The sequence below is a fragment of the Mustela erminea genome, chromosome 1 (genome assembly GCF_009829155.1).
Source record: "Mustela erminea isolate mMusErm1 chromosome 1, mMusErm1.Pri, whole genome shotgun sequence".
Taxonomy (NCBI): domain Eukaryota; kingdom Metazoa; phylum Chordata; class Mammalia; order Carnivora; family Mustelidae; genus Mustela; species Mustela erminea.
Genome location: NC_045614.1, coordinates 10,605,714 through 10,619,690, shown reverse-complemented (window position 1 = coordinate 10,619,690; position 13,977 = coordinate 10,605,714). Strand labels below are relative to the sequence as shown.

General features: G+C 40.1%; 1 protein-coding gene across 4 annotated transcripts in view; it reads left to right on the top strand.

Annotated features, from left to right (window-relative positions):
* Positions 1-13,363, top strand: part of LOC116573414 (adhesion G protein-coupled receptor E2-like) — a 35,436-nt gene extending 22,073 nt beyond the window's left edge. For 3 of the 4 annotated variants that reach the window (XM_032313532.1, XM_032313547.1, XM_032313526.1), the window contains 10 exons: positions 3,676-3,783; positions 3,942-4,165; positions 4,367-4,546; positions 6,106-6,303; positions 6,579-6,814; positions 9,085-9,151; positions 9,554-9,645; positions 10,612-10,780; positions 10,864-10,974; positions 12,142-13,363. In XM_032313532.1, coding sequence (XP_032169423.1) covers positions 3,676-3,783; positions 3,942-4,165; positions 4,367-4,546; positions 6,106-6,303; positions 6,579-6,814; positions 9,085-9,151; positions 9,554-9,645; positions 10,612-10,780; positions 10,864-10,974; positions 12,142-12,192 — 1,436 coding nt within the window. In that variant the 3' untranslated portion in view covers positions 12,193-13,363. The remainder of the gene's footprint in view (positions 1-3,675; positions 3,784-3,941; positions 4,166-4,366; positions 4,547-6,105; positions 6,304-6,578; positions 6,815-9,084; positions 9,152-9,553; positions 9,646-10,611; positions 10,781-10,863; positions 10,975-12,141) is intronic. The other variant, XM_032313538.1, reaches the window with a different exon arrangement.
* Positions 13,364-13,977: the final 614 nt, after the last annotated feature.

Genomic DNA, 13,977 nt, shown 5'->3' with positions numbered 1-13,977 from the left:
ACAGAGGAATTGATGATAAATAAGAATTTAAGATAAAATAGAAATGGCTTCCCAAGAAAATAATTTATTTAATTAGGAATAATATTAATTTAATATTATCTGATATTTAAGTGTTTTATTTGTTTTATTTCAGGTAAAATTCATGTACCATAAAATTCTTTTTAAGCAAAAATCCATTTTAAGCAAAGCATACTATGCAGTGGCATTTATTTTTCTAAGATTGATTGATTGATTGATTGATTGATTTTATAAAGAGAGAGAGTAAGAGCAGAGTGGAGGGGCTGAGGAAGAGGGAGAGAGAAACCTCAAGCAAACTCCCACTGAGCACAAGCCCAAGGCAGGGCTCAATCCCATGACCTTGACATCATCACCTGAACAAAACCAAGAGTCCAATGCTCATCCCACTGAACCACGCAGGTGCCCCCATTCAGTGACATTTAATATATTCACAGAGTTGCAATCATTGCCTCTATTTCTAAAATATTTTCATCACCCTTGCAGTAAATATTGTACCCCTTCTCAGGAGTCATTCCTCATTCCTCCCCTCTCCCAGCCCCTAGACATCACTGGTTTGTTTTCTGTCTCTATGGATGTGCCTATTCTGGACATTTCATATGGAGAGACTCATACACTGCGTTGCTTAATATGTGTCTTCTTCCACCTAGCATCATGTTTTCAAGGCTTATCCATGTTGTAGCATCTATAGGTGTTTTGTTATTCTTATGGCTGTATAATATTCCATTGCATATGGATGCAGCACCTTTTATCCCACTCTTCATCCACTGATAGACATTTAGCTTATTGCCACCTTCTGATTGTTGAGAATATTCCTACTATGAATATTGGTTCACATGTTTTTGTTTAATTTTTATTTTTTTTTTATTTATTTTCAGCATAACAGTATTCATTATTTTTTCACCACACCCAGTGCTCCATACAATCCATGCCCTCTATAATACCCACCACCTGGTACCCCAACCTCCCACTCCCCCGCCACTTCAAACCCCTCAGATTGTTTTTCAGAGTCCATAGTCTCTCATGATTCACCTCCCCTTCCAATTTCCCCCAAGTCTTTATTTATTTTTTGATGGGATAACTGGACGATGGGCATTAGAGAGGGTACTTGATGTAATGAGAACTGGGTATTACACACAACTGATGAATCACTAAATTCTACTGCTGAAACTAACACAGTGTATGTTAATTGAATTTTAATTTAAAATAAAATAAAATAAATTCTAAAAAAAACTTTTAATTTTTATTTATTTTTAAAATTTCTTTTCAGTGTACTGGAATTCATTGTTTATGTACCATACCCAGTGTTCCATGCAATATGTGCCCTCCATAATACCCACCACCAGGCTCACCCAACCTCCCATCCCAGATCCCGCCAAAACCCTCAGATTGTTTTTCAGAATCCATAGTCTCTCAGGGTTTGTCTCCCCCTCCAATTTCCCCCAACTCCCTTCTCCTCTCCATCTCCCCATGCCCTCCATGTTGTTTATTATGCTCCACAAGTAAGTGAAACCATATGATAATTGACTCTCTCTGCTTGACTTATTTCACTCAGCATAATCTCTTCCAGGCCTGTCCATGTTGTTACAAAAGTTGGGTATTCGTCCTTTCTGAAGGAGGCATAATACTCCATAGTGTATATGCACCACATCTTCCTTATCCATTTGTCCGTTGAAGGGCATCTTGGTTCTTTCCACAGTTTGGCAACCGTGGCCATTGCTGCTATGAACATTGGGGTACAGATGGCCTTTCTTTTCACTACATCTCTATCTTTGGGGTGAATACCCAGTTAAAAAAAATGTTAATGTAGGTCTTTGACCTGTTTTGAACTAATTTTTGTGTATTGTGTGAGATAGGTTTCCAGCTTCCTTCTTTTGTGTGGATAGCCTGATGTGTCAGGACCATTTGTTACAGACACTTTTCTTTTTCCACTGAAGGGTCTTGACACCAGTTTTTGGAAATTAATTAACCATAGATGTGCGGGTTTGTTTCTGGACTTTAAACTCTATTTTACTGATCTGTATGCCAATCGTTATGCCAATGCCCTCCTGTTCTGATTATTGTAGGTTGGTAGTCAGTTTTGAAATTAGGAGATTAAGTGCTTCAACTTTTTTTTTTATTAAATTGATTTATTTTCAGAAAAACAGTATTCATTATTTTTTCACCACACCCAGTGCTCCATGCACTTTTTTTTTCATCTTCAAGATACTATTTGGGTATTTGCAATGCCCTGTGAATTTTAGGTTGAGCTTTTCCATTTCTGCAAGAACTTAAATATCTAAAATTGCTTTGGAATCCTGCTAGGGATTGCACTGATTCTGTAGATCTCTGCAGGGACCATTGCCATCATAACTATATTGAGTCGCCCATCCATAAACACAGTTAACAGTTTTCTATGAACAAGTCTTGAGCACCCTTGAATAAAATTATTCCATATTCTTTTGGCATCTATGTTCCTAAAAGTTTGGTCTATAGTTGTTGTTGTTTTTTTTCTTGTGATATCATTATCTAGTTTTGTTTGCAGGGTAATGGTGGCCTCATAGAATTATTTAGGTAGTGTTTCTTCCTATTATTATTTTACTTTATTTTATTTTACTTTATGGAGCAGTTTACAGAGGATTAGTCTTTTAAATGGATATCATCCTTAAATGGAATTCAGCAACAAAACCAACTGACCTGAGCTTTTTGTTCGGGGAAGGGTTTTGTTTGTTTGTTTCTTTCTTTCTTTCTTTTCAGCGTAATAGTATCCATTGTTTTTGCACCACACCCAGTGCTCCATGCAATCCGTGCCCTCTCTAATACCCACCACCTGGTTCCCCCAACCTCCCACCCCCAGCCCCTTCAAAACCCTCAAATTGTTTCAGAGTCCATAGTCTCTCATGGTTCACCTCCCCTTCCAAGGTTTTTGATAAACAACTCAATGCCTCTACCTACTGCAGGTCTGTCCTGATTTTCTGTTTCTTCTAAAGTCAGTTTTACTAATGACATGTTATGATATGTTGGCTAACTAAACTTAATTTTTAAAAAGTCAGTTTGGGGGAGCCAGGTGGTGGGTATTAAGGAGGGTACATAATACATGGAGCACTGGGTGTGGTACAAAAACAATGAATACTGTTACACTGAAAAGAAATTTTTTAAAAAGTCAGTTTTAGTAATTTTTGTGACTGTTTAGGAATTTTCTCATTTCTTCTAGGTTATCTAATCTACTGTTGAATAATTGATGATAATATTCTAACCCTTGATAAATTCAAATTTTACACATATATAAAATTATTATGTATACCAAATATGTGAAATATTGTTATTATGTGTGTCAAATAATACTATTATTAATATATTATATATTAGATCTAGAACATTCATATGTTATATTATATGCATATATTATATGTGCATTCTATAAATTATATAATATTCAGCATTATATTTTATACTATGACTTTTATATTTATAAAATATATTTTAAAATTTTATAGTATTTTATACTATGACTTCTGTATGTATTTATATTACATATAAAGTATTTATATTATAGATTTAGGTAATATATAAAATATTTTTATACATACATCATATATACACACATAGAATGGTATTATATCAACCACTACTGTCACAAATACTAATCTAACTCCCTTACACAACTCTGGAATCTCATAGACCTGTCCCTGAAGGTGCGGGAGCAAGGAGATAAAACTGTCATCTTGAGTCACAATCAGGTGACGATGATGCTGAACTGGGATGTGGTGCATGAATCTGAGGACTCAGGTAATGGCTGAAATGGGAGGAATATGCCCAAGGATGTGACAAACAGGAAACTGAAAATTAAAAGGAAATGGGGGTGTAGTGGAGCCACAAAGAGTACATCTGAAGAGGAAGGGGCCCTATTGGCACCCCAAGGTATCAATATTGGCCTCATCCTGCAGGTCCTTCTGTGGTGGGTCTTGTCTCCATTCCGGGGATGGGCAAGTTGCTGGTGGAGGCCCCCCTAGTCCTGGAGCCTGAGAAACAGGCAGTTCTGCATGGGGCACACAAGGGCGTGTTGCCAGAAGTCTCCTCAGTTCTGCTCTCAGATGTCATCTCTGCCTTTGTGAACAACAAGGACACCCAGAACCTCAGCTCCCCCATCACCTTCATCTTCTCTCACCATGTGAGTGTTGATGAGATAGGCTGTGGGTGTGGAATGAGCCTAGGTCCTGGGCACAGCCTTGCTGCCTAGCTCAGTCTTGAGGTTTCAGGAGGTTGCCCCATGGATGCATCGTTCCTCAGGAAAGCCCTTTGCAAGCCAGCTTTGGATAAGCATTTCTGAACACCAGAACCACCAGTTCCTACCTACATTCTCTTCCAGCAGTCAGTGACCACTGGGCCAAAGCAAAAGGTGCTCTGCGTCTTCTGGGAGCACAGTCTGGATGGATATGGTCATTGGTCCACCACAGGATGCAGGATAGTGACCACTGAAGACACCAGTACCACCTGCCAGTGCACCCATCTCAGCAGCTTTGCTGTCCTCATGGCCCACTATGATGTGCAGGTGAGAGCCCTGGAAGGGGCTGCATTCCATGCCTATTGCTCTGTAACACGTTTCCTCATATGTAGGGGCTTTAAATAAACAGAAACTTGTATCTGTGGTTTCTTTGGGGCATCTTGTGTATGGTGGGCCTGAGTTGTCTATTCTTAGTCTTATAAGCCTGAAATTGACCAGAGTTGCATTGTCCTTGATGGCTCAGGGTCCTCCTGGGAGCTCCCTGGTCATTGACAAGGATTCAGTTCTCTGCAGTTATAGGGCTGGGGTTCCACTTTCTGGGTAGCTGTGAGCAGTGGACTTGCTCAGCTCTTTGAGGCTGCATGCATTCCTCCTCTAGCAGCTCTCACACGGCATCTCAGCATTTCTATTCAGAGATGAGTAGGAGGAGCTCCCTTACCACAATTGCTCTCAAACTTCAACTCATTTTTCTCCAAGAGCCCAGAGCTTTTAAGAGGTAACTTGATTAGACCAGGCCCACTCATAATAAACTCCCTCTCAGAGACATAGGATCTGAATTCCATCAGCATAATCCCTTCACAGCAGCACCTAAAATGGCATTTAACTGAAAATCCAGAAGAAAGTGTATGTACACCTGTTATTGACAAATTAGATTTCTGCTTACCACAGGGATCTTCAGGACAGGAAGTCTGTAGAAAGTGGCTCTTAGGAGCTGTAGAAAGGAAGATTTGGTGATAGCAGAGGCAAAGGGGCCAAGAAAGCCAGTGAGTACAGGTGAGTTAGGAACTATGTTTGCCTGCTCCCTTAGCCAGTTGAGTTACTTTCTCTGGATCACCACATCAAAGACTTCCTTACCTGATATGTAAAGTAAAATAAACCATTGTGAGTTCCTGGGTTCTTTTTTTTTTTTTTTAAGATTTTAAGATTTTATTTCTTTTTTTTAATTTATTTTTTATTGTCAGCATAACAGTATTCATTATTTTTGCACCACACCCAGTGCTCCATGCAATCCATGCCCTCTATAATACCCACCACCTGGTTCCACCAACCTCCCACCCTCCCCCCGCCACTTCAAACCCCTCAGATTGTTTTTCAGAGTCCATAGTCTCTCATGGTTCACCTCCCCTTCCAATTTCCCCCAACTCCCTTCTCCTCTCTAACACCCCATGTCCTCCATGCTATTTGTTATGCTCCACAAATAAGTGAAGATTTTATTTCTTTATTTGACAGATCTTTTTCAGGCAGAGAGAGGAGGAAGCAGGCTCACTGCTGAGCAGAGAACCCAATGTGGGGCTCAATCCCAGAACCCTTTTTAAAGCAGAGGCTTTAACCCACTGAGCCACTCAGGTGCCCCCCTGGGTTCTGTCTTAAGTAAGGACTCTTATTCCTCAAATCTTCCAAGGTCTGAGTTAATCAATTCATATTTCCATAAAATTCTAGCATTCTAAACCTATAGGAATTTATCCAATAACATAACATATTTACCTACCTCCTTCTTTCCTCATTTGGCTACAGTAAGAATTAAAATTAAATTTAAAAATTTTAGATGGAAGATTTAGGGAAATGTGACTGTAATGTCCTTTTTGCTTCTCTTTGCTGGATCCCAGGAGAAGGATACCTGGCTGGCTGTGATCACGTACCTGGGGCTGGGCCTCTCTCTGCTCTGCCTCCTCCTGGCAGCCCTCACCTTCCTACTGTGCAAAACCATCCAGAACACCAGCACCTCCCTCCACCTGCAGCTCTCAATCTGCCTCTTCTTGGCCCACCTGCTCTTCCTCATGGCCATTGACCGGACTGAGATCAAGGTACTGACACTGTCACAGAGGAGCTCCTGCTGACCCAGGGGTTCTCAGTTCATGGAGCCATGCTGCACTGACACCTTAATAAAATGACATTGGGTTCTGGGGAGGTTAGAGGGTACGTAGCCTATTTCACATCAACTAATTAACTAGAAGACAAACCCTCTTCTGACAACTTGACCATATACTTGAGAGTTCCTTCATGGCAAAGTATGGGACAGGTCCTGGGGTCACCTTCCTCCTTGATGATCCTTCCGGGTGACACCATTCTCCTCCCCCAGGTGCTGTGTGCCATCATCGCAGGTGCCCTACACTATCTCTACCTGGCCTCCTTCACCTGGATGCTGCTGGAGGGTCTGAATCTCTTCCTCACTGCTCGCAACCTGACGGTGGTCAACTACTCCAGTGTGAGCAGTATCATGAAGAAGTTCATGTTCCCTGTGGGCTATGGAGTCCCAGCTATAATTGTGGCCATTTCTGCTGCATCTAGGCCTCACCTGTATGGAACACCCATCCGGTAAACACAAATTCCCACATCCTCATCTTCTCCAGCATGACCATGGCCATCATAGAACCAATAGATATTTAATTCCACCAGAACATGATAGACAGAGAAGTCAGTGACCACTCCAAGGACATCTACCTGGTGGAAGATCGTGTTCCTTGAACTGCTCTTTTTTTTTTTTTTTTTTTTTTTTTAGTTTGGGAGTATAATCTTTTATTTTTTTTAATTTCTTTTCAGTGTCCCAGAATTCATTGTTTATGCACCACATGTGGTGCTCCATGCAATATATGCTCTCCATAATACCCAGCACCAGGATCATTCTTAAGTCATTAAGATATAATTGTTTTAAATGTTAACTATAAAATGTGTAAATAATATCATGCATTATGTTATTAACTATACACTAATATAATATTAATGGTGTTTAATAATTACTAATTGATCTAGTTAAGATAAATGAGGTGACTTTTTAATCTTTCAGATATAATTATTTTAAATATTAAGTGTATATTACATAAATAACTAAATTATATTAATGACTATAGTCTGTAATATAAATAACATCTTGTGCATTAGTAAATACATATTAATATAGTATTCATTGTGTTAACTGAGGGGACAGTTTTAAATCTAGAAAGAAAAACTGAAATGATGAGATGGCACTGATTTGTGTAAACTTTTCTATCCTAATTTTAAAGGAAACAGAGGGTCATTTGGGTGACAAAATAACTGCAACAACAGCCAAGATTTAGAAATCACTTCTGATACACAAGCACTGTTCTAAATATTTTTCATATGTCAACTCAAATCAACAACAACCTGTGCAGTAGAAACTGGTATTGGGCCACAAGACAGATGAGGAACTGAGGCACAAGGAGATTAACTAACATGGTTGAGGTCACACAGCTGGTTTGTGGCAGAACTGGGGCCACATCCAGTCTGGAACTCACACTGTGTGCCTATCCTGATGACACGAGAGCTCAGCTGCATCAGCGAGCCCTGGCCATCTGGCCTCCCTAGGGAGTTAAGCATAAAGGTTAGCAAACTTTTTCCATAAATGGCCAGGTAATCAATATTTCCAGCTTTGTGGGTCCTATGATCTCTGCAGCAATTACTCAGCTCTGTCCTCAGAGCATAAACAAGGCCATAGACACTTTGGGAGGGATGAGCGTGTGTTCCAATAAAACCCAGTTTCAAGAGGAAGTGGCAGATGCCTGCTTTGCCAACACCTACCTTCAAAGCTACACTTTGATACTTCCCGCTGGGTCCATCTGACCCTTTCTCCATCTTTACACCTCCCATCTCACTGGGGATAAAGTCCAGCTCTGTCCTTGCTCTCAGTGTGGCCTTGAGATGCCTCATCTGTGAGTGTGTGAGTACCTGTCTCCATAAGTTATGTAACACACATGAGCCTTAAGGCTGGAGCAGGCTCACTGTTTTGTCTAATTTGGGATTTTTCCCTCACTTCTTGCATGGTCCAAAATTTTCACCTGTCCATACTCATTCATCACTCATATTTCACCTTAAATACAATTCAGTTCTTTCAGAGAAACGCTTCCTGACTATCTGGATCTCCTATACCCCAGACTAAGTTATGGATCCAGCTACATATCCTCATAGCTCTTCATACTTGATCATAAAATTAATTACCTTGATTTTGTCTACTAATTGTTGACTTTCCCACCTCACTGATGTCTCCCTGAGGACTGAGACCACCCCACCCTAATCCCAGCCAATCTTAGAGCCAAGCACAGACCCTGATACAGAGGAGACACTCAATACTTACCTAAAAAACCCATAAATTAATTTATGTCAATACTGCTATTTTCTTTTTTAAAATTATATTTATTTTTGCTAGTATGTCTGGGTGCCAAGACAGAGGAAGAATTTTTGAAAGGAACTTATCTTTTTTTAAAGACCACTTTATTAAGGCGTGACTGACATGTAAAACACTGTATGTAATTAGTGTACACAACCTGTTAAGTTTGGGGCTAATACTCATGAAACTATTGCCACCATCAAAGGCATATACAAAGTTGTAGTTCTTCAAAATAAGTAAGTTTAGGAGATCTATATCACATAGTGGTTTTCCCTAACAATAGTTAAGTATTGCATACTTAAAATTGACTAGGAGGGTATGTTAAATGTTTACACACACACAAAAAAAAAGAAATAATAATAATGATGAAGAAGGCAGGAGGGAACATTGGGGGTGCTTATTTATAAATCTTTTATCCAGGAAATCCAATATTTTCTTGAATCTCTTCCCATCTTTCTCTTAGATGCTGGCTCCACACAAACAAAGGATTCATATGGACCTTCCTTGGCCCTGTCTGCACCATCTTCTCTGTGAGTAATGGATGACATCAGAGCAGCCCACTTGCCCAGCTGAGGGTCATTCAAAGACCAGGTGTATCAGGAGGGTGAAAGGCAGGGTGAGCAATCATTCCAGTTGGCCCAGGACGGATGAGGGGCTCCCAGGAGGTGGGAATTCCCACTGTAAAACCAGGAATCAGGTGTTTCCTGAGACGTAGCACTTTCAGTGATAAAATTTGGAATTCCCATGCAAACTGAATTGAAGTGGTCACTGAAGTTACAGGATAAACATGGGCCTGATTTAGGGAGTGTTTATTCTGCTTCTCTAGGACTGTTATGAAACACAAAGGCTTCTTCCCTCCCACATTAGCAGCTGGATGAGCTAGGACGAAGGTTTTCTAAATGTGTAGTTAAATGCCTATGGGTTTTCTGCAGATTAATTTGGTTTTCTTTCTGATGACCTTCTGGATTGTGAAAAACAAGCTCTCCTCACTCAACAGCAACGTGTCCACCCTCCAGAACACAAGGTGAGGATGGGTCACAGGGTCACACCATACCCCAGACAGAACATTGTCCTCACGCCTCCAAGGCTCTGGTGTCCCTTCACAGGACTCCTGAGGGGACAGGAAGATAAAAGGGCAGCAACCCTCCTTGGCAGCCAGCTCAGATTCTGTGGTTTGCTGCTGACACCCATACCAAAAACATTCCATCTGTGCATACCCTCAACAACAAACTACTTCAGCTGCAGAGAGAAATGACTTTGTTCTGACAAGCAGAGATTGCTATCAGAGATCTATGAAAAATATCCTGTGAAAATTCATATCTTTATAACACACTCAGGAAATCACATAACAGTTTTCAGAACCAGCACACCCCACCATGCTCACGCCTTCATGCATGCTCTGCCCTCTGCTTTCCCCCTTCTCTTGCACCTGGTGAACTCGGTTTCATCTTCCACATATCACATCCTCTAAGAGTTTGGGGATGTCCTTTGCTTTCCTCAACTTTACACAGAATCAATGGCCTCAATTCCGGGCAAAGCATATCCTGGCTCAGTTCATGGAGAGGGTCAGCCCTGGATGGAAAGAAGTACCTCACTTTGCAAATGTTATAAGTGATCATTTATTCTTGTCTTTCCACCAGATTTTAAGGTCTGTAAGAACAGAGGTCTTGCTCTTTGTTCTTTTGAATGCCCTAGCCCCAGCCTAGAGCCAGGTGCATAGAATAATCTCGGTAATGTCAGTTGAACAAAATTAGGGATCTTCATGAAACATCAGGATCTTTTCAAAACTCACATTTTTGAGTGTCACCATTATCCTCAGTCCGAGTCAAATGCCATCCTAGACCCAAATAGTGTTTCTCTTTAGGGAATCATTGACAATAAAGGTCAAAGTTGATCACAATTCAGTCAGAAGCATCATGGAGTGTACATGAAACCAGACCTGGTTGTGTTGCTCTGGATGCATCCTGACCTCCTTCCTCCTCCTACCCAGGATGCTAACATTTAAAGCCACAGCTCAGCTGCTCATCTTGGGCTGTACATGGTGTCTGGGCATCCTTCAGGTGGGTCCAGCTGCCCATGTCATGGCTTACCTCTTCACTATCATCAACGGCCTGCAGGGCGTCTTCATCTTCCTGGTATACTGCATCCTGAACCAGCAGGTACTACTGCTCATTCCCGCCCAGGACCCTTCCTATGCTCACTCCCTTCAGTGAGCTGAACCAAGCATGTTTCGTCTCTACAGGTCCGGGAACAATACAAGAAATGGTTCAAAGGGGTCGGAAAAACCAAAGCTGAGTCTGAGAAGTACACTCTTTCAAGTGGGACCATGTCTGATGACTCCAAACACAGTATGGTAAGATTATCCAGTGTTCCCAGAGCACTTCACTAACCAGTCCTCTTGAGAAGCTCATGCCTACTTCACTGATAACCTGGGTATACATCAGGAGATGCTCTATGATGACTTACACTTGGTTTTCACCTGAACTCACTTGAAGACACTTCCCTATCTTGAAAAGGGGTCTTCCTATACTTTCACTCACTTTCTATGCTCATGTTGACCCTTGCACAAGACTGTCCTCTTTCTCCACAATGTACAGCATCACTTAGTGTGACATGGGTGCATCCCCTTTTTAATTTTTTAATTTTTTTTTATTTTTTATATTAATTTATTTATTTTCAGCATAACAGTATTCATTATTTTTCACCACACCCAGTGCTCCATGCAATCCCTGCCCTCTATAATACCCACCACCTGGTATCCCAACCTCCCACCCCCCCACCACTTCAAACCCCTCAGATTGTTTTTCAGAGTCCATAGTCTCTCATGATTCACCTCCCCTTCCAATTTACCCCAACTCCCTTCTCCTTTCTAACTCCCCATGTCTTCCATGCTATTTGTTATGCTCCACAAATAAGTGAAACCATATGATAATTGACTCTCTCTGCTTGACTTATTTCACTCAGCATAATCTCTTCGAGTCCCGTCCATGTTGCTACAAAAGTTGGGGATTCATCCTTTCTGATGGAGGCATAATACTCCATAGTGTATATTAAATGTACTTAGTAACATGATACAAAATAATTATAAGCAGAGAATAATGTTGTTATCAACCAAGTAATCAGGAATAAAGATCTGTACCCCTCATGCACACGCTACACGTAGTCACTGCACATCCTTTATCCGTCATCATTCCACACCAGCCCTGTGTATGACAAACAACAAATATGTGTAAATATAGTCACAAAAGTCAAGTGAAATAAATACTAGGATGGATTGGAAACTTTTTTCAAAGTCTGCTTTCATTCCTAGTATTTCCAAATACACAAACCCTGCAAACCTCACTAGAGAGTCACAGAAGGCAGAGGAGAGATCCTGGCAATGTGAATTGTACCAAGAATTTGTATGTTCAGATTTACAAAACCATTTCTCTTCTTAGACTTCGTCCAATAATATTTTGTAGTTTTCTGTGCACACCATGCACCTTCTAATACAAAATCATGTTTATACCTTCCTTCTTAGGAGAATTATAATGAACAGCTAAGCCTGAAGAACTTGTCTCTTAGAAAATGAAGAAAATGCTGGCTGCCATCCCTTGGACAGAGTATAAAAGATGCTTTTTCATGTTTATCACAAATAACTCTTCTTGGCACCACTTGTAAGAGAAAATAAGCAGTAAATATTTGATATTCAGCTGCTGGAGACTTTTGGTTCTCTGGTGCATACAGCATGTTCATCTCACTCCCAGTGTAATTAGGAGCTATGACCCAATACCCCAGTAGAAACCTCTTCTATAAAAGTTCTTCCTCAGGTTAATGATATATAACAAGGAAAAACAGCCTCAAAGGACTTTCCTGAAATGACATAAGAGGGAAACTAATATTCACACACCTGCATATAGTATAATCAACTAATCCCAGTTGCTCAAGACTTTCCTGGTTTTAGTACTGGAAATATTATATCCCAGGAAACACTTTGGTTACAGGCAAAGTAGATCAGTTGGTCCCCATACATACATACAATGCCTCAACTTCTTCACTTTCCATTTCTAAAGACTTACTAATTTATTCATTCCAAAAGTATGTGCTGGGAATAGATCAAGGAGATCCAATTCCTGATTTCACAGACTTTAAATGTGGGAAGGGAAGGTTTCATCAGAATAAAATCAGAGCTAGGGGACTAGAGTCTCTGCATCTTTATGTTTATAAGTTGAGTTGTGGGAAAAGGTATATATGGCTACTGCACATTTTGTGAGATTTTTTTATAGATAACATATTTTCACTCTCTTCATGCAGTCTAAGCAAGATCTAGATCCAGAGCAGTTACACCTACAAGAAATTTCCAGAGGACTCCCTCTGACCAATTCTGTATCAATTTGAACATCAAAGAAACATGATTATGTTTTAAATAACTTATCCATGAGTCCATAGTGATGCTTTAAAAGATCACTGAATAATTAGAACAGCATGATTCTTCCAATATCCCATAAGTGGCCACTAAAAACATTGAGTGAAAGTCTTTGGAGAACAGGCTAGGGCCAGAGATTCAAGGAATCACCTCACAGACTACCAATTAATTACAAGGGACAAAGTGTACTTTGGCAACATGGAGATCTGACAGCCACCATCTGAAACTAATGATGAAGCTTAATATCATCAATGGTGGGCAAACCGACTTTATGTATCTCCTGATATGTCATGAAGTTACAACATCCCATTTTTAGTAAAAAAAAAAAAAAAAAGAATTATTAGCAAATCACTCTAATTGAAATCTAATCCAAACTTTAGGCTGTGAATTGGCAAAGTATAACATTCCAGCCAAATGCAGGGAACCGCCTGTTTTTGTTAATAAACTTTTATTGGGACACAGCCAAACACATTCATTGTCTAGGCTGCTTTCATGCTACAATGTCAGAGTTGAGTTGTGACAGAGGCTATAAGGATACAAAGCTAAAAATATTTGCCACCTGGCCCTTTATAAAAGAAGCTTGCTGGTCTCTGTCCTTTTAGACTTAACTTTCAATATAGATGAAACACAGAGGACAAAATAATTTAAATGACATCATGAAGAAACCGTCAGGCAAATCCTGAATTCAGGCATTCAACAAGACAATTGGCCTGGCCTCTTCTAAAATCAATATCATTTTTACAAAGTGACTAGAGGCTGCTCTACATTAAAAGAAATGAAAGCCTGGTGCTGGGTATCAAGGAGGGCACATATTGCATGGAGCACTGGGTATGGTACATAAACAATGAACCTTAGAACATAGAAAAAATAAAGTTAAATAATAAAATTAAATAAATATATAAATATATCTCATTACTTAAAAAAAGAAATGGAAGGGACATTACAAACAAA